General features: G+C 30.6%; 1 protein-coding gene and 1 long non-coding RNA gene across 3 annotated transcripts in view; one reads left to right on the forward strand and one right to left on the reverse strand.

Moving 5' to 3' along the window:
• The window catches only part of LOC140669169 (uncharacterized), a 177,117-nt gene that overhangs the window by 110,370 nt on the left and 44,870 nt on the right, over nucleotides 1-21,877 (reverse strand). The gene's annotated exons all lie outside the window — the stretch shown is intronic.
• The window catches only part of LOC140669168 (glutamate receptor ionotropic, kainate 2), a 146,415-nt gene that overhangs the window by 63,247 nt on the left and 61,291 nt on the right, over nucleotides 1-21,877 (forward strand). For both annotated transcript variants that reach the window (XM_072898730.1, XM_072898729.1), the window contains exon 3: nucleotides 20,691-20,852. In XM_072898730.1, the coding sequence (XP_072754831.1) occupies nucleotides 20,691-20,852 (162 nt within the window). The remainder of the gene's footprint in view (nucleotides 1-20,690; nucleotides 20,853-21,877) is intronic.

The raw sequence follows: 21,877 nt of genomic DNA on the forward strand, positions 1-21,877 counted from the left end.
AACTTTTATAACAAAAGTTTGATTCTACTTTCTATGAAACAAAAAGAAGTTTAACAAAATAACAAAAAGCCTATATTAAACATACTATTCAAAACGTGATAATTCTACAAAAGGCCTAAAATAGTTAATTATATATACTATCAATGTATAAGTGAGACAGCTATTTTTAAGTTTCTTTTTTTAGTTGATATAAAGCATCATACGATTTATAATTTAAAAGAAAATTTATATTGCTTTACGATAAACAATGATATTAAATATAATTAGCCGTTCTGTCAATACCTTTTATATATTTATTGTCGAAATATTATCATCTTAATATTGAAATTATTAAGCATAAATAAATTGTTATACATTAAATAAATAGCATTTTTTTATTAATTTAGATTATTTTAACTGTACACAAATAATATCAAAACCAATTAATTAATTACAGTATAATTCTCATACATTAGAGCACTATATTGATTATATTAATTTTTCAACAATAACACGATAGTCAGTATCTATTACTATTGCAATATTTCGATACAAAATAGCGAATCACTCACGTTGCACCAGCGGAAATACGAGTCATTTTCGAAAGCATCGACCCTGTTGTGGAACGGCAGTTTATGTATGTAGGTATAACGTCAACTTAAACTAATCGTGCCGATGAAAGGCTTCCTCGGCTTCGCCGATCCTACCGGTTGGTTTATGCTACGCTAGGAGCTACATGCAATTCCGTGGGTGGGTATGATAATATTTATTAACGCTCGACCGAGGGTTTAATCCGAGAATATCCAGGCGTGCCATTAAGGAAGGTAAATGAGCGTAATTAAAGCTTCTTATTCGAAGTTTCATTAACGGGAGAATTTTTGTCACGCCGGACATGCGTTGCGGTACGCAATTATGACGTAATTACAACGACGTAACAAACGATTGATTTAACGTGAAATGACGAGATTAATAGGTCGACTAATATGGGAAATAATCGTATTTTCTTTAATAACAATAATTGCAAAAATAATTTGACGAGATAAAAATAAACATTGAATATATTAATTATGTAGTAGCATAGAAATGTAATATGCATCTTGTAAATTCTGTCTATATCTTTCTACATAATTAAAAAAAATAAAACCTAATTCTTTTTTGTATCAAATTAAATGATCGTTCGATTATCGGGAGCGTTGCTGAAAGCATTGCATGCATTTTACTTCCTTGAATTTATCATTCCGTGCTGCGAGTGCCTCTTTTATGAAGAATTGTGCGGCTTCTATCGACTGGATTAAATCATGCATCGGAGCACTTCTATAGAATGACATTGAAGATGCATAACTTGAATGATAAAACTGCAAACGCACGTTGAATTAATCTAGTAATATTTTATACTTAATAGTTTTTATCGTGCGCGTGGCAAGTTGTTATAAAATTTAATTTCTATTAACGCAAATAACGTGGGACTTTGCATCAAAATTTGTATTAAAATTTCACTTTTTTTCTCAACCAACGACATCGACTTATATTCTGGATTTTGAAATAAACGGACAAAATATATCAAAGGGATAAATAAAATATTTGTAATTACACTTGAATTTAATATATGAACACGACAGCGAAATGTAACTAATGTAATAAGCTCGTAGAAAGTTCGGTATCGAAATTTCTCGAAGACCGCTGGTCGAGAAGTCGGTCTCATAAATGGAGACTACGTATCCGCGTATGCGACTCACGTAGTTCACATTGGCCAAAACATTAGGAGGTTCTTCTGAAGCGACTACGTCTTTCACCATCGACCGCACGAGCGAACTATACGGGTCATACGTGTGTCGTCGTCGTCGTCGTCGTCGTCGTCGTCGTCGTCGTCGTCGTCATCATCGTCGTCGTCGTCGTCGTCGTCGTCGTCGTCGCCTATGTAAGTCTGAATTTGCAGAATAAAGACGCGCTATGCGTGTCAAATCGTAGCAAAGTTGGCTCAAGATAGAGAGAAAACGATGACAAGACAAAGAGAAAGAGAAAAAAAGAAATATTGCGCGAACATGCTGCTCCATTTTCGCGATTATGCTAAGCCCGGGGATTCTCGAGAATCGTCCGTATTTCTCGTGTCCTTTTAAAGTCGCACGCGTGCAAAAGGAGAACTATCCTTACGATTCGCCTGACGGCAGGTACTCGCAAGATTGCTGAAATGCGACGTTCTAACTTACTCCGTACTGAGAGTACTTCGATCGTTGTTCGTCGCCCGTGGGAAAGATTCGGTGGATTCCCACTTCCTACCGACGCTTTACACGGCTCATCTCCAGCTTCGATATATCGAAGCTGCGTAAAACACCCGCCCATCGTAACACCCTTCCTTCGTATCGACCTTCTCGACATGTACAAGTGTGTAGCTTTAAATCTTGTATTATTTTCTTTTTTTCTTTTTTTATCCTTTTTTTTTATTCAAAAATATGTATTACGATCTGTCAATTAGAAATATTTTAAATCCATTTTTAAACTCGTTGAATTTATCTATTAAATATTTACGTTTGATTTCAATTAGAATTTTATTGTTAGTACAAAAATATTGCAACAATGAAAATTCCATTTGACGAATGCTGCTTGCTTTTATTTTACAAACAACCATTAATACAATAAAAATTTGCTCCTCCATTTTTATATTTTCCAAAATTTTACTACGATGTTTGGCGAGATATATTTCACGAGAAATTTTATCTTTATTTTCAAATCAATTACAAATATTTTTGATTGTCACGATTTCATGGAAAATATAAATTGTTACAAATAATATTACAATAATAATCAGTAATAACGTTGATTATCTATAGAATGTATACAAAATAAATTGTATTATATCATTTATATATTTTCTAAATTTTCTGTATGTCGATAGAAGAATCTATAAGAGATAAATCTACTTTAAATAATAGTGATCAATTTTTAAGCCATAGCTTAAATTGATTTTAAAAACTGTATATGCTTTCATATTTTATTTAGATTCGATGTAAAAGCACTAGAGTTTTACTGTTTGTATTAATTTAACTACTTTTAAAATTATTTAAAAGTAATATATTAAAATAAAAAGTATAAGCGTAATATCACATGCTTATAATAGGTACGTTTTCTATATATTTATTATCGAACATCACGTTGTACTTTATTCATATTATATTTTTTTACAAGCGAGTATTAGCGAATGTATATAAAGAGTTTTTCCAATAAAGCCCACTTTAAAGGCAAGAGTCTCTTCATTCGAAATGTAAAATTTCGTAATGAAACTTACATTACGTTCGCCCAGGTTCACATGTAGAAAATCAAACTAAACAACTTTTAATAGACAGATGCTACTCATTATGCAACTCCCTGCATTATTACGCAAATTAATGTGTACCATAATTATACATAATTGCTAAGTTAACATCTGTAACGTGTTATACCGAATGCGTGCAGCTGAATCACTCTCGCGATTATTGAACGCGTTATTCTCGACCATAATTAATGGCATATTTTACACGGCCAATTATCGTAAATTTTGATTTTAACATTAGACCTTTTTTATATTAACAAAACTATTACAGCATAGACATGGACAGTATGTCATTACATATCTCCTACGAACATAATTTTCATATTTTTGTTAGCCAACATTTTTTTTACTCTTTATAAAAGTAATACAAATTATTCATTAAGATTAATAATATGAAATAGAAAGTCAAATTAATTAATTTATAAATTACGATATTTTCCTTTTTGTTCCTTATTAAATGTCTCGAATTTCATCAATTTTCTTGCTCCAGTCTGCTCATTAGTCTAAAAATGAAAGACAACTTTTGATAGACCTTTTCAAGCTCCGTAGCAATCAGCAGAGTAGTACCCTCTTGTTTTCCCGATTTTATCTTGCCTTAATGACAACTTGCAGATAGAAACGAAATGAAAGAATTCGAAGAAATAATTTGAAAAAAAGGAGTTTACTTGAAAAATAAAAATCAAATATTCGAGATTTCTAGATAAGTTAAATAAGACTTAAAGTAATTTTTACATCCTGTGCAATTCATATTCATATAATTGAATCACGTATAGAAATGCCAAAAATATGCCAAAATCAATTGTATATAGCGGTTGTATTATATTTTTCACAAATTTTGTATTATATTTTACACTTCCAATCTTATTTTTCAATCAGTCTATTCGATAACCTATGAAGTATATCAACGGTTATACATAAAACAGGCAGAGTTATTTTCACTAGATTAGTCGTCCGAGAATTTTGTTTTATGATTCTCCGAAACAGAGCATTTCATCATTTATGAAATTTATGTGAGGTTTCAGCATTCTCTATTCAACCACACGTGCGCGCGCAACTTGCAACTTGTTATATCTCTACCGAAAATGCTCCGTAAATATTTCGACTCTCGCTGACGGTTTCATACTGTACGCTTTTCATCGGAAATCTCGGCATTTTGGTACCGCAAAAATATCGCTTGTTCTTTGGAACGGAAATACAGGGAAAGAATATTTATGTAAAATATGATGTGAACGGAAAAGTGTGACAATGTTATCGTTTTTTGTAAAATTCTGCATGTATAGTTTTTAATTATATTACACCGTCAAATCATTTTCAGTTGTCATTATTTTGGTAACTAAATATTAAAAATAATTAGCTAAATAGTGTTATATCGTTTCAATAAAATGTTATCTATACATTATTTTTATCGTATAAAAATAGATACAACAGATAAAAAAAATATTTATTTTAAATTCGAGAATTATAAATATAACTATTAATTAAAATAAAAATTTCAAAGACATTCTTGCATAAAAATCTATACATAAAATAATATTTGCAATTTTTGTACGTGTATTAATTAAATATATTTTTCTATATTATTATTATTGTTATTATTGTTATTATTATTATTATTATTGTTTCAAATATTATTTTGCCAGAAACAGAGAAATAATAAAAAATAAATAATTTATTTAAAAAATAATTATTAATGTTAAAACAACTATTACAAAAATTAATATAAATTATTAAAAAAATTTTAATAAAATATGTATAAAAACAGAATAATATGTGAAAATAATATTCAAATATAATTATTGTGTGTAATCATATACAAAAATAATTATTTCAATAATTATATCTTTAATAAAGAAGACATTTGAAATATTTTGTAAAACCAATTAAATATTTTAAATAAGATTTTAAATACTATATATATATGTGTATACATGTTCAAATAAATTATCATTTCACATTAATTATATTTACATATAATTAATAAGAAAAATTTTCTCATTTTGTATTTTAAGTATTATTTTGCTCATTTTTATAATAAATACAGATGCATATAGATGAGAAATGGTGCATATAAATTCTTGCATTTTTAGGACTTTATAAACACTTCCTATGTATTTAGATTCGCGTAATCCTTAGAATCTCGGATTTATGAGTTTTTGTAACATTTAATTCTCAAATTCCAAAAATTTTCGAGTTCGCAAATTCTTACCAGTTAAACTTTTGCAATAATCTGACCCCGATGTAAGGTGCATCGAAAATACGTGGCTCCTTCACGTGCCACATGTCAGATATGAGAGGCACGCCCGCGGTGTAACAAGAGAGATTCCTCAAACGCAAAGGATTCGAAGCGTGGCAAGAGAAGGTAAACGGAAATTTGAGTTTCTTAGCGTCACGGATGCGGAAAGAAGGAAACATCGAGGAAATCCGACGGGGGAATGCAGGTATGAATTCCAAAAGAGAGAGAGCGGGCGGGACGATGAAAGCCGATAAAATGTATTTTATGTACGTACACAGCTGCGGCTTCTCTCCACCTTTGTCTTATTCCTATAGTCTTGCACCGTCGCTGGTATGTGTCTATGTGTGTGTGTGTGTGTGTGTGTATGTATGTGTCGTATGTACCGATACGTCTCTTTAGCTCGTCTGCCGCTGCTTGATAACATTTTACGGCACGACGGTCGATCCATATCAACGCGTATTTACGTCGACGTCGGAGATTGGCAGCAAAAACCAAAGCGTGCAAAAATACTTGCGCTATAGGCGAAGAAAAACGCGCGTTGCAGATACACGTTTGCATACTAATATACGGAAAGCCATAATGCACTATAAAACGAAATACATCGTCCACCTATAATATTTTATGTATTGTATGTACATATGTCAATGTATAAAGAAAAATGTCATTTAAAAAATTGAGAAAAGTCGTCTCCGCTGTTCATCTTGAAGGTTTTGACAACGGTGTCCATTTGTCTCATAAATAGCTCCTCTTCATCCTCAACAAACTTTCAGATATCAAAAAAGAATTTTCGATCTTTAACACTTCTTGAGAAAACAACTTATAACATTTTACATCGACTTTACTATCCTGCATTTTATAGCTCAGAATTATTCTACGCCCCTCTAACTTTCGATAAAAATACCTCACTGAAATGAAATATAGAATAATAATATGTCTTGTGACACAAGGTACAATCGATGATAATGCTATCTATTTTAAACATTAAAAAGTTAAAGGGAAGTGAGTAGTAACACTGAGCCTGTGTATACGGTTTCCTGAACATTAAATCTCGATTATCGATGAAAAGAATATCCTTTTATCCATTTTTTATCGACCTTTTTGTTTAACGTTACGTCGTGCGAAAAAGGAAAGGGCATAAGTTCATCGACCCCATCGATTAACGAAGAGCGTATACGGTGTATAATTATAAAATATATAAAAGGTGTATGAAAATTTTATAATTACATGTAAATATGTGATTATATGTATAATAATTATGTATGCATATATAGTATTTAATTAAGAAAAAGAAAGAGAAAGAGAGAAAAAGAGAACACTGAAAAAGTATAATATCGTTAACAATGTAATAACATTACAGAAAGATTTAATATAGGTATGTTGTAAGAATTTAATACTGCAAAAGAGTATAATTTTTAAAAACAGTTAAAAAGTCAAAGAAGAAGATAATGATTGTAGCTTTTCCGTCGCAGAAACGAGTGCAGTTGGTACACAGAAATATGTAGGAAATGACGACGATTCTGTTAATCATTTGAGATTCCTCGGTGCATATTTAGTCGTACAGTGTCGAATATGAAAAGGATTTAAACGGACGGAATTATAACAATAATTACGTTACTTTCCACAAGCAAAAGCGCGAACGTCTTTTTGTGATAAGAATGTCAGAGGGAAGATGGTAGAAAGGAGCGTCTGACTCGCGAGAGAGAACCTTTATAGCAAAACATAAATACGGGAGTGAGAGCAGCAACGTGACGGTGAGCCGAAACGACCGACATTTTCGTAATGACACGTTTAGGGGTAGCAACGAACCGTGTATATGACGTGGGAAATAGGAATGTAACTAAAAGCGTGGGCGATGCACAAAGCTAGTAAAGCTAGTACTAGTGTACTTGACAGACTAATGCGCCTCGTGCAAATACCACTTTGTGGCAATACGATGGCGAAAAATGATCATCATTATTATTATTATTATTATCGGACCTCTGGAAAACTGGACTATTCTCTCCATCTCTTTCTCTCCATCTCTTTTTCATTGGAAAATACACCCTTATTCCTGTATTATATATACATATATTATGTATAAGCGCTTACGCTTTGTTCTCGAGTAAAGCAAACTGTCGAATCGAACATAGAATTTCGACACAACGTAAATTACTCGATTTCGAGAAAAAAATGGATGTAATATAATGAGATGTAAATATATATAATTATTTATAAAAAGGTCTGATGATAAAACATATGTAATTTTATATGATTATATGTAACAATATCCAAAATTTGGAGTAATATTATCTTATCTTTATACAATCATATTCGGCTCTATTTTCATATATATGTGTAATCATATCTAACGAAATATAATTGAAGATAAGATATCATAATATCGTGTTAAATTTCGAATATTATTAAATATGACCAGATCATATTGCATCAAGTTTCGGATATTATACATGATCTTATAATTAATTAGTCCATTTTATAATAAGTCTAATTTTTTCGGGGGAATTTATTTTTCGACACGAGATTAACAGGTTGAATAAAGTGCGCAGGCGATAAATTTATATTAAACGCAATCACGAGCCGCGCATTCCGACGGGATATTTGTAGAGATCGCGTTAGATGCGATTGAAATCGCACTGCATGAAATAGGAACATGCGACCGGGGATATAAAGATACTGCTATAAAAGATGAACGTATCGTGCCGTAAAAGTTTCAACGAAGCCAGCGTATGCGTGATACATGCATACCATTATATATATTCGCGGAAGCATCCTCGCGGAACCGGATTCACAATTTCACGAATAAATCTCGGTGGATGCGGATGCTGACCGCCTCCTCCGCTACAGCTCGCCAATATTGCGGCGCTGGCACTTTCGCCGGTACAGTACATGTACGTGAAATCTCGCATCTCCTACGTTGTACGTGAAGCCGATACGTACGATTGCTTTAAGCGAAACATACATCATCGGCGATTCTTATTCGACGCAAATGTCGGACGAAACGCTCTCGCGAGCTTCCAAATGGACATTTTTATCGGTCATCGCCCAGACGCGATGGCACGAACCGAACCAACGACAAACATATCATATCATAAATCGCGTCGGAATAAAGACTTAGGTCATTTACTTTAATATCAGACATATTTTACTTTTATAAGTTTTCTTTTGCGACCGAGTAATAAGAGACGTCCATTGTAAGGATAAGTCATTTAAACATCGGCGTAATGAGAAATGTTTCACGTGAAAAGAGCTTGCTTCTCTTTAAAGGGCAGAGAAATAAGCGTGTATATATATATATATATATGAAACGTACTAATTGAATGCCCGAAAATAATATCAAAAAGACTGTTACTTCAAACGCGACGGGAGAAGTTTTAATTACGATCCTACGGAAACTATTTCGCGTCGTAGGCGCAAGAGATTAACGAAATCCGGGAAGTGTAATATAACTTCGCTGGTGTGGTACAGTAACAGTCGCACAGCGACGTAACGTCAACGTGACTCTGCGGGCAAACAAATAATTATATCTCCGTGAACGGGCGCTATATTCTGTTTGGAGACACTTTGCTTTTGCCACGCGAGCTGCACGCGCGCAAAAACACAGAGAAGAGCGACAGAGTAAGAGAGAGAGAGAGAGAGAGAGAGAGAGAGAGAGAGAGAGAGAGAGAGAGAGAGAGAGAGAGAGAGAGAGAGAGAAAGAGAAGGAGCGCGTAATCAAGGAACGAGAAAGTTTCGTGAACGGAATCTTCGCCCGCGGATCGTCGGGGGAAGTCGAGGTAGAAGACAGTCAAATTAAAGACAACGATAAGTTAGCATCGCAATTATTGAAGTTGCCTCTCCGAAGAGCTTGGCGTTCCGGGAACAAAGGTGGCGAAGAGTTCCCGGGACTTTTTTCACCTCGGTCCCTGCGAGCGATGCCATTGAAAACTTCGAGAGAATGTATTAATTTGTCAGCGTTCGCGCGTACGGACCGGTTCCGCAAACTCACGGATCGTTAATTGCAGTTGAAAATGGTGTTCTTACGTTCGCTAAGCAGATGCTAATCACAGAGGATTCCACGTTATCTTTTTATAAGGGTAACGACGAAAGAATGAGATTTTAATCGTCATTTCGCACGTGTCACTTCGCTAATAAAGATTCCGGATTAAATACGGTTTAAATCGCGAGTAAATTTTTTTTTTAATTCGAATCGCGTGATTCCTCAATTCTTGTATACTAAAAATTTATCCTGTTGATATGATAATGTGCTCTACAATTAACTGAATTAATCTTCCAATTCGCCGTTTCATATATGCAGTAGAAATAAGATTATAACATAATTAGAAATAATTGTAATTATTTTTGATATAAAATATAATTTTATTAATTATTTAATTGTCCACTGTAACTTCCATATATTTATATCCAATTATTCTAATAGGTTTGTATAACATGTATTTTTTTATTCTTCTCCTCGTATGTAATTATGTGAAAAATCGGTCGAAAATCGAAAGAAATCGCGAGTTGGCCGAGCCAACGAAATCTTATCATGCGGAAGCGTTAATAAACCGCTGTAAATGCGAATAATTAACCTAGGCGGTTTCGCCGCGGCGTAGATAATAATCCTGTGCAACGGGCGGGAATCGCGATTGCGTCGCTCGCCGAGAAAACGGAGGCTAACAAGTTTAACGCAGAGGAGAACTTCTTATCGCTACGCCGGTGCGCTTCGTTCTACCTTCGCGCGTTCTGCGAGTTTAGTTCCGCATTTGCGAGATCATCTTGAGCTACTTAGTCGGTCATTAGTCACGCGAGATCTGACAATTTTCCGGCGCGCGTTAGTAATCGCGCATACTAATTAGCGCACGATTTCCCGCGATTATCGTCGAGTTTCCGACATCACCCGATATGCCTTCTTCGATCGCGACTGCATGTTTCTATCACGTAAAAACTGTCGGAAAGCCCGTTTTTTTTTTATAACATACAGCAATCTGTCAATTAAATTCTGATTCAGCACAATTCGATATTACATGCGAGTTTCAAACCAAATGATCTGATCTTTTGGATTTTAACGCATCGTTTGAAGCAAGCTTAAATTGTATTAACAGTAATCAATAGCCGATATATCCGATTGCTCGCATCGTGCACACCGTGATGACGTAATAAGTTGTTAATCCATCGAACAATAACCCGTTGATCTGCCGATAAATCTGCATATGTATACGAGCATCGCACCGATACGAAACGACGCGGGTATCTGCTCGCGTTCATACCGGACGCGCATTATCGGTTCCGGTTGTGTCCCGTATTTCCCCTGGGCGTTACGTCGGGATCGCGATAATTCAAGTCCCGGTATACAAGGCTTTCTCTCTCTCTCTCTCTCTCTCTCTCTCTCTCTCTCTCTCTCTCTCTCTCTCTCTCTCTCTCTCTCTCTCTCTCTCTCTCTCTCTCTCTCTCTCTCTCTCTCTCTCTCTCTCTCTCTCCCGGAGAATTATTTTCATGGATACACCATGGACCATTTTCGATGCTCAAGGTATTGTCTCGCTTGAACAGTCGATATTTAATCCGGGGCTGCTCTTTATCGTGCCAAACTAAATAATTGAGAACAAATAAAACCTCAATTTGTTTTAACGCGACTTTCGGGAATTGCGGATCGCGCGCCACTATTTGACACTTATTTACATTAAAAATATAAAAAGAGTTTCTCGTACCAAGTTGGAGTATAAAAAATAATGATTAATATTTTCTCAGATATGTGATGCTCTATTTATTTGTTTTATTCGATAATAAAACAATATTTATGCTAGGTAATAGAAATAATAAAGTTTTATATTTAACTTTTATAGTACATAGTACTACATAGTAGCGATCAGATCAACGTCTTGTTTGATCAGTAATTTTTTCTGTCAAAAATAGATCTTAATGATAAATCCGTGCGTTTCACGATCAAAATCGCTCAAAGTCAATTGCGATTATGTGTTCGGCCAAGAGCATACGGTTGCCGGAACTTGTGAGGAGGAAATCTTCTCTGAGCTTCATCTCCGGCAACAGAACATTGATAAATGCATCTTGTACCCGCTTCGAGCAGTGACGGATCGCCAAAGACGTTTCATATTTTTTCAACTTGCAAGATTACGAATTAGTAACCGTACAATCTTCTCGTACATTGCACTTTTTTCTAGGAAAAAAATTTTAATATATATTATATATTATTTGAAAAATATTTGATAAAATAAAAATAGATACACAAAAGTAAAAAATTAAATAAAAAAATGAAATAAAAAATTAATTTCAATTTTAATTTAAAAAAAAATTTTTGTTATTACACGTTAAAAATAAAATTTTGAATTTTTTGATAAAAATATTGATTATGCTCTGTATATTTAACAAGATAGAATTTTTAAATACACCTATTTCATGCTATTCATCGTTTCACTGCGCGCATGCGCGCGCTTCTGTACAATTTAATATTGACTCGACTCATTCAGAGCGAGTGTGTTATCAGTTTAATGAAGAAGCACACCTTCGTTAAAGTTATATTATGTTAGAAGTGGCACTAGTATTCCCGTTAACAGAAAAATAAATACAACTAGAAAAAACGTTGATAAATTTCGAATCAACAACATTGTAAGTAGTCATTTAACTTTTTTCAAGAACAATTATCTAATATAGACACGAATTTAATTTTATTAACATGTATCAAACTTTCTATTTTTTGGTATTTGGAGTCTAATAGAAAAACTTATTTTAATAAAAATAAGTATAGTCCATTTGAAGGATAAAAGAATTGCTTTCCTCTGAGTTCCAATTTGAATTCGAGAAATTCTTTTGAAGAAATCCTGAAGACATATTTGTTTCGCTAAAACTTACTCTTTTAGAGATGAATATATTATTTATTACAGACGAGATTTCTTACTATTTCTACTTACGAATGAAGGAAAATTCGAGTTACAGAACATTCGTGCTCATATACGTGAGACTCCGAGTATAAATAACTGCAATGAATAGATGCAAATGAAGTTAGTGAATAGTATTTAAAATACACGAGTGCTTCATTACGCTATCAATTGCAGGAGAATTGAAAGAGACTTACGATATATATATTATTTATCTCGTCATTTTTATTTTTCCAAAGACATTTTTTAAAAATAGCATTATATTGCTTAAAAAAGTAGAAAAAATTAGAATATTTATAGAAAAAATACTGAGTATTATTCATCTTTAATAGATGAATAAATAGTCAATCAATATATCGTTTGTTTCTTATCAACATAAATATAGTGTACATTTAATCTAATAATTTTATTAACATTTTTTAATTTAATAATTTATTAATATTTTTATTACACTACAGAATATTTTTAAGATTAAAAAATATTAATTATTGTCTAGCTTCTGACACATTTTCTGTAAATTTTATTAAATATTTACTCAATGTATAATAAACGTCAAAAATGATCCAAGAGACGCAACTAGTCAAACACGTATCCATTGTTACTACGAAATCACCTCTGTCTGTTTTAATACTCAGCTCAACACGCGTTCCGCCCACGAACGGAATGCACGCTAAGAGAGATGTTAAGCAAACAAATTTAATCAAGTACCCGGCTATGTTACCGAGACGCGCATATCACCCTCACTAGCTTGAATCGATCAGGTATCGGAAGCGGGTGAAAGGACGAAGTCACCTCCTCTGAGTGTCGATTTGCCTGATCGTGGGTGCAGACAGTTGTCTAAAGTTTACAAAGTTTGCCGCGTCGGATCAATGAGCAGCGATAACGAAAGATAATAGCGTAGGCGAATCTGCCGACGAGTGAATCTGCAACGTCAACTTCTAAGAAGCTTCATTGGAGAAAAGCGAGAATCTTGTCAACTTATAATAATTAAATGAAAAGGAGAATAATTCCTTGATGAGATGAATGTAAAAAGATACTTCCAACTTCTCCAGATTAGAATTTGACTTATTTACTGCAGCAATTAAGATGAATAATTTTCACAAAACTATTCTATTTAAATGAAGAAACATAAGAAATCACAACTTTTTATTAAACAAAAAATTATCCATTCTTTTATTATTAAATAATTAATTTTATACATATACATATACATATATGTATTTCTTCACTTCTAAAGATGAATAGTACTCACAATCAGTCGGAGTTTTTTCTATAAATGTTTTTAAAATTTTTAAGTTAAAGATATGTATTTTACTTTATAAAATAAAATATTATATGTATATATTTTATATTAAATTAAATATTTTATAAAAAATACATTTTTAATAAATAATGCGTTTTTTACGCGATTATGAAAGTGACACATCAGAAAAAAAATTTTCATGGTATTAACATAACAATTGAAATTTCTATTAAAAAATATCTGCGTGCTTATAAAGAGCAATGGAAGAACTGCACTTTAAAATTATCGAAGAGAGAGAAAAAGAGAGAGAGAGAGAAAGAGAATTAAATACAGATATTGTTATAATTATTTGCATTAAACTGACACGAGCAAAATAAAGCACTTATAGCAAGATTTGCTAGTTACCTCATAGAGTTGTTGCTAATTGATGCGGACGTCATTAGTATAAAATTATGTTATGTTAATCTTAGCTCGGTGTTCATAGAAATTTCCAGAATGTTCGCGACAACTTGCGTGACTAATTACATATGCATCAACTGCAGCCTTGCCCAAGTTCATCAAGCGGGTCTTACCACGTCCACAACAATTCACGCGACTATGTTAACTCCTTCTACCTTGTCACATCTATTATCAACCACATAGAAAGAAGGCTTGCGAATATATATCATGTGCATATATCTTTTATTGTCTCTACTTTATTAGAAAAAGTGAAAAAACATTTTGTTTTCAAGCAAAATATAAATAAATTATATCATCAGAAAAAAGTTTATATAAAGAGAGTTTATAATAAAAAAAAGAAAGAGAAAATACATTAATTAACCGTTTAATGTACAAATGTGCCAACTTGTCGAAAGTTTTAGTAATGAAAAAAATATCTTTTGTAATTAATATTTAACGAAATTTATTTCGTTATTTCCTTTATAAAATTAATAATTATATTAATAACTAAATAATTTTAAATTAATAATTATAATTATAATTTTTTAATAATTTATACTTTTTTTATAAAATTAGTAATAAATAATTATATTACAAACACTGTGAGAATTACTACTTCATTACAAGATCCTAATTATTTCACCAAACGTAGAATATATGTATAGGTAAAATTTCAGTTATTTTGACCATTTTTTATTTATTTTCATTATTTTATCTATATTTAATTTGCGAGTGTGTTCTGTTCGTATCAGTATCGCGTGTAATAAATATTTAATGCCAACAAATTTAATAGAGTTTGTTAAAATCTTAACCGAGCGGAGCATTTGTTTAATGTACAGTGTAGCTGTATATTAAACGAAATTATTAATGATAACGTATGATTGCACGCAGAGTCTCCGATATTAACTGACAAGAATAATCAACATATTGATAATATCATTTAAAATCTGAATAAATATTTTGTATGGTATTAAAAATGCAAGTATACTTTTCGCGTTTACGTGAGGTTTTTTCAGTATAATTTATTCAGCGTGCCGTACTTTCATGAAATATTACGGGAAAATTTATTAGCAAATATATATATATATGTAGAATCTATTCAAAATACCACAATTATAAATAACTGAGAAAATCCAATAGATATCTATAATCCGTTATATCAGGGATCTGAAAACAATGTCGACTAATACGCAACAATATAAAACTGTATTTGTTCTTTATAATATGCTCTTGATTTTTTTCTGTCTATATTGTATTCTACATTTAATACAAAACTTCTTTGAAATACTTATATGTATATCATTATATAAAACTTTAAAAACCATCATTGGAATTATTTATATATTATTTCATTTTATAAGATTAGTACTTAAAATAAAATTAATTTTCATACCAGATAAATATTACAATTGTTTTCTTGCAATAAAAATAGTAAAGAATACTATGAATTATTTTTAATAGAACAATAATCTATATATCTTTGCTCGAAGCCTTGTTAACGCACAGGTCAGTCGGTTAATCAATAAGTAGGCGTTTTTCATTGTCTTTACAAAATCATATTGCAATCATATGTTTACTATAGAAGTATATATTGCAATGATATAAAAAAGTGAAAAACTTTTAATTAAAAAAAATATTATTATAATACAATTCTCTGAATATTTTTCGTTTTAATTACTTTGTTTCTGACTATTTTTTTGCCTTTGGAAAGCATAAAGTCTATTAATTTGGAACGTCTATAATCTGCGAAGACTTATTATTCTCTCAATGAATATCGAAATAAATGCAAATAATATATTCAAGTTTGCTCCAATTTTTCTCAAGTCAGAAGCACGTCCCATTTTAATAAAAGTTGGCATTTATACATTTCTAAAGAGAGGCTTCACTGTAAGCCCCTTGGCTGCAATTTAAGAAGTATAGAAATCTTTACAAAACATGATAGCAACGAGATTTTCAAAAAGAAATAATGATAAATAGAAATAAAATTAAAAAAAAATATATAAATAAACTTTAGCAAAATGTCGTTTACATCTTATTTAATTAAATTTGAAAATTTAATTAAAATAGCTTTAATAATCGACCGAATATTCCAAGCTATAATTATTTAAAAAGTTGATAGCAGAGGTGTTACTTGACGTTTTATTCAATAATTTTCATATAATGATATTAAATATTATATACCTATATTTGACGCTTATTCATTATTACTTTAAAAAATATTTGTTACAATATTTAAACTTTATCTAACATATGTGAAACGATGATGTATAATAAACTAATTAATAAACAGCTGTATAATAAAATGCAAATTAATAACAATATTTATGTCATATAATATTTTAGATGTAAAAATAAATGTATTTTGTGCGTTTATTAATTCATTCAAATAAATGAAAGTATTTTTAACTAAAAAGGAATATAATTTCTTTCGGTAGGTGTATGTCAACTCTACTAATTATAAAATTTGTATACTCTATAATAACTTTTTTGTATAAATCTTAATATATTCGGTACTACACACGATACTTACTTCTGCTTCATTCATACTGATCTTAATATGAATTTAAGCAGCGATTGGCAAAACATATGAGAAAAAAGTCTGCTTGATAAAAGAGACAATGCCTAAGAGATTTTATTCAAATTGATCGTTTCTAACGGTAATAGTATCCTCAAAACATCCAGTCTATTCCTGTATTTCATGGCACTCGAGAGAACAATGCAACTCTGTTGTAGAGCATGCACAATTGCTGTAATGCGGTTCAACTCAGATATGGCTACGTTAATGTCCGTCGCATAGCTACGTGCTAAGTACAATATAAGCTTCTGTCAAATATTATTAAAGTAATATTAGCGTGACTGTTTAATTAAACGTATAATATAAAACAGAGAGTAAGAGAGAGAGAGAGAGAGAGAGAGAGAGAGAGAGAGAGAGAGAGAGAGAGAGAGAGAGAGAGAGAGAGAGAGAGAGAGAGAGAGAGAGAGACAGCAGAAAATTTAGTCAACAACGATTGTATGTGATTTATAATTAAAAACTACTTTAGGAATATGAAACTAATTAATAATACAATTTGTGTAAATAATATAAATATTTTAATAGAAATAAGGTTAATCGCGTAATTAAAATGAAAATGTTGAAAAAGAGATTCAAATCATGAAAATTTAAACAATGTTTTAACATAATATCATAAGAAGACTGACATTTAAAATAATCCCATTCTATGCATATCTGGAGCAGAATAAGTCTTCAAGAATTGCAAACATTCATGTTTAAATATTCGCGTAAAATAATTCCTACCAATGATATCATTTAAATAGAGATAAATGGACTTATATTAATTATCACTGACTTCCTTTCAGATGAGTGACGGAGATTGATTCGCCCATAAGAGTTTTCTCTTAGAAAATTCCTAACGTGACGAAGATAAATTTTCATGTCTATAAACGAATTATGATGAAATGCAACGTTTATTCTCGTATTACCGAATAGTATTCTGATAAAAATTGCATAAGAATTTAAAATATGTAAGAAGCTTTTTTTGGGTGAAGGTCATATATTTTGATGAAACAAAATAATTAGAAAAACTTTCATGTACCTACCTAACACAAACAAATGCGTGCGCTTTCAATCGCAATAATTATTATGTAATTACATTACCGTATTATTATACGGTATAACAACCTTTACTATATATATATATATATATATATATATATATATATATATATAATTATATATTATAAATTATTTATATTTAATCACTTTTTCTACTTAATATTTAATAACCATAGACTTTAAGTCTATTTATAACTGATTTTAATTTTATTCAAATTTTATTTTTTTATTTTATACGTATTTATAAATGATATAATATATCGAGAATTTTATAATATAGAAATACCCAATAAAAAAAAAAACTTCTGAAAGCTCTATATACTTTGCATTTTATAATAAAGCTACGTGCTAATTGACTTAATAATTATGGAAATATAGAAATATTAGACGTGTATGTGCATATATTCTTGTATCAATGTGAATTTTAAATCTTTTTTTCTCATTTCTATAAAGTTGCACTTTCGGGCTTATATCCATGTTATGAAACTGTGATATATTGCGATCAAATATTTACTACTATCTAAATTATTACAAGCGATATATGAAACTTTTGACATGTCGATGACACACGAGTATAGAAATATAGTCAACTCAAAATAATTAGGTGCCTAGTCTCTTCTATAAAAAAAAAAAAAAAACCGTTTTCTTTTGTAGAAGAAGAAATGACTACTTGAATAAAAACTCAAACGCTGCCGCAGTCACGTGCTGCAAGATAAAGTCGGGAAATTGAAGTTACCTAGCGAAGAGCGCTTCAGGGGATTAACGGTCGGATTACTTCGAGATAGATTAGTCGCAATAAAGCTGATGTGGAAAAATGTATCATTTTTTTAAAAAGCATTTTATTCGACCAATTCGAATGAGAAAGACAAAAAAGGAAGGCTTGAAAATATAAAGTTGATGATAATCATGAAAATGGTCGCGATGTAAAAAATAGCGATTCGACATAACGTTTTTACGTTAATTTTCGACAAAAAGTACTTTTATTTAAGCTGCTTTAAATGGATAAAGATTTGCCGAATTTTCTAAACGAGCGACAATATAAAACGAATTACAGAACTGTTAATTATGATTGCGTTTTCACATTTCTTACATATTTTCATAAGAGTTAGTTTTCAATTAGCGGCAGTGGAAGATTTAAACTGATATTTGCATTTTACAAATGCATCAGCATAAGTAAAGAAGCATTTAATTGTTATATTCTTTGCGCATTAATTGCTACGATTTTCACCGTTTCGAAAATAAATGGAAAACGAGAATGACTTCGCCGACAGCAAAGTACTTGCTGAATAATAATGGCAATCATAAATATTTTTTATTTACTTGTCGTTGATTGGAATCTTATTTCGTTTCTCAAATTACATTCTATTATAACCGACGTTTCTTCAATCTTATTCTAAAAGATACTATTAAAGTTGAGAGAAAATGTAATATTTACAAGGCAAATTTCATTTGGTAAATTAATTAACAGAGTATAATTTCATGAATTATCTTATTATTTCTCAAGTTCAACTTAATTATCAATTATTTCAATTTTTATTAAATGAGTAAAATAATTTTATATTAATAGTAAGTGAAAATAATTTTATTATAATTATGTGACAAAAAATGTAATTCTTAATGTTGATTATTTTTGACACAAATTCGACGTTTAATTTACGAGAAGTAGTTTTCACCGAAGTACTTTCTGATATCGTGAACGCGGTTTTGGCCGCGGTAATTATTCGAATTTAATTAAAACTCGCGTTCGAAGTGAGCTGCGCCCGTGGTGAAGTCATTAATTAAATTTAGGGGAGAATCGCGCGGTACCTTAACGTTGTATATGTATGTAGATATGTATGACAGATACGGGCGAGGTCGTTATTGCAAGTTCACGAACTCGGTTATAACTTTCAATGAATTCAGTTTCTTTTAGCCAAGCTAAATTTTCTTTTCGGATTTGTCCGTGTTACCAACTCTATCCTGCTTCTGACGTGGACGTGTCTTCCCGCGGGAAAACTTCACTCTTGCAATTCAAGAGTATATAATGTAATTCTGAAATAAAATTCCGTACTTTCTATCACCGACAAAATGAACGTGCAATTAACGAACGTGCTGAAATTTGCTATTCGCCTATTAAGAGTCGCGAGATAAATGCCTCTTTGTAAGAAAATTACATTTGCGAACAGAATCGCTTTGATCAATTTTGATTCCTTTTACTGTCATTTTTTACTGTAATGAATTTTAATTAAATAAAATTAATAAATTATATATATGATTAATTAAATACTAAATATATACATATTTCTTTGATCAAAAGCACGTAATTTAAAATTTTAGCAGATTCTATCTCGTCATCATAAATTGTTTATTTAAAATATATAATTTTATATTTAAAATCTGCATATAAATTCTATATAGGTATATAATAATATATACCCACATATATGCATATATTTTAAAAACAAATTTGATAAACGTATACAAACATATTAAATATATATTTTGTGATGACAAGATAGAAAATGATAAAGCTTTGAAATACGCGTTTTTCATTAAATAATTAAATATGTACGTTTAATTAATCATTTATTAATTTTATTTAATTAAAATCCATTACAATTAAAAATGACATCAAAATGAATAAAAATTGAGCAACGCTGTTCATAAATGTAATTTTTTTACACAAAGGCATTTACCTTGTGATTCTTAATAAACAAATAACAAATTTATATTTTACTTTATTATTTATACACTATAATATTACACATTTTTATATCATTTTTAATAAAGAAATGAATATTCTATATATAATCTGACATACTTTTATATCATTTTTGATAAAGAACTGGATATATTATATATATCATTGTTGCGTTCTTAAAAATAATGTCTTATGACAAAGCGCAGTTATTTAAATGTGGTATATATGTAATATTAATAATTCATGGCTATACTGTAATATTATAAGATCCTTCTTTTAAGACAAAAGATTTTATCGTGTTTAAGGAAGATATTCACTCAAATTGCAGGAGCGATTTTTACCGAAGATCAAAAGGATAGTCCATCAGAATTGGCGTTTAAGTATGCCATTTACAAGATCAACAAGGATAAGAGTCTCCTGGCAAATACGACATTGGTTTACGATATACAATATGTGCCTAAAGACGACTCATTCCGCACGTCCAAAAAAGGTAAGAAAATAATAAACTAATAGAAGGTAGAAATAATGAGAAATAGAAATATTCAAAAGTATTACTTTACAGAGTATTACTTAGATTATTAAATTTACACGAGCAATTATCTATTATATCTCCCTCGCGAGTTTATGTCAATAGAACTCGAGTGCAATCCTCTATACGAGAACGTATCGATAACCATTATGGAACCGTTGATAAGGCATGACTTCATCATCTAATAGAATAGGCGACAAGACCGACACTATCTGTTATATGCTTCCTTGCATTAGTGTTATCGCTTAACTGCTTATGTTAGCTGCTGTCATAATTTTACAGCATATTCGAAATTATAAGTTAATAAAAAACATTCAAAATTATATCAAAATCACTAAAGAACAAAAAATGATGTAAAGATAATAAAAGTTAATTTTGTTAGACCATTAACTTTTAATTAAATGTTATTTATAAACTCGCGTTTACAAGATATGACATGACATTTAGAAGACAGTGACAATAATTTATAACGTAATCTTCATATAAATATGAAGATTGCGTGACTTTGTGGAAACTCATTAATTGTTTGAAAATCCTGACTATATTTTAATATTTTTAGAGTTCTTGACAAATTAAGTAAACAAATAGTTCTAACCATTAAATAAAAAAAATTGCTAAAGACAAACTGATAGGCCAAATTCAAACTGTGTCAACTTTGTCCGCCGACGATTTTTTTTTTAGTATTTCTTGCCAGTTTTAAAGTTTGAGAGTTTCACAATAGTTTTACAAAAAGTTCTATGCGTAAATATTATTAATTAAAAATTAAATAATAATTAAAAAAAATAAATTGCCAAATTAAATACTGATTATGTTAGATCTATCAATTTAAAATGTGATGTTATTGTGCAATCACTAGTACTTTCTGAAAAGAATTCTGCACGTAAAAATTATTAGAATATTTATTACACGACATATATTAATATTTTTACTTTTTATAAAATCAGATAGTTCACATGAGTTATTAAACAAATTATTAGCTCGCCCAA

The sequence above is a fragment of the Anoplolepis gracilipes genome, chromosome 9 (genome assembly GCF_047496725.1).
Source record: "Anoplolepis gracilipes chromosome 9, ASM4749672v1, whole genome shotgun sequence".
Lineage (NCBI taxonomy): Eukaryota > Metazoa > Arthropoda > Insecta > Hymenoptera > Formicidae > Anoplolepis > Anoplolepis gracilipes.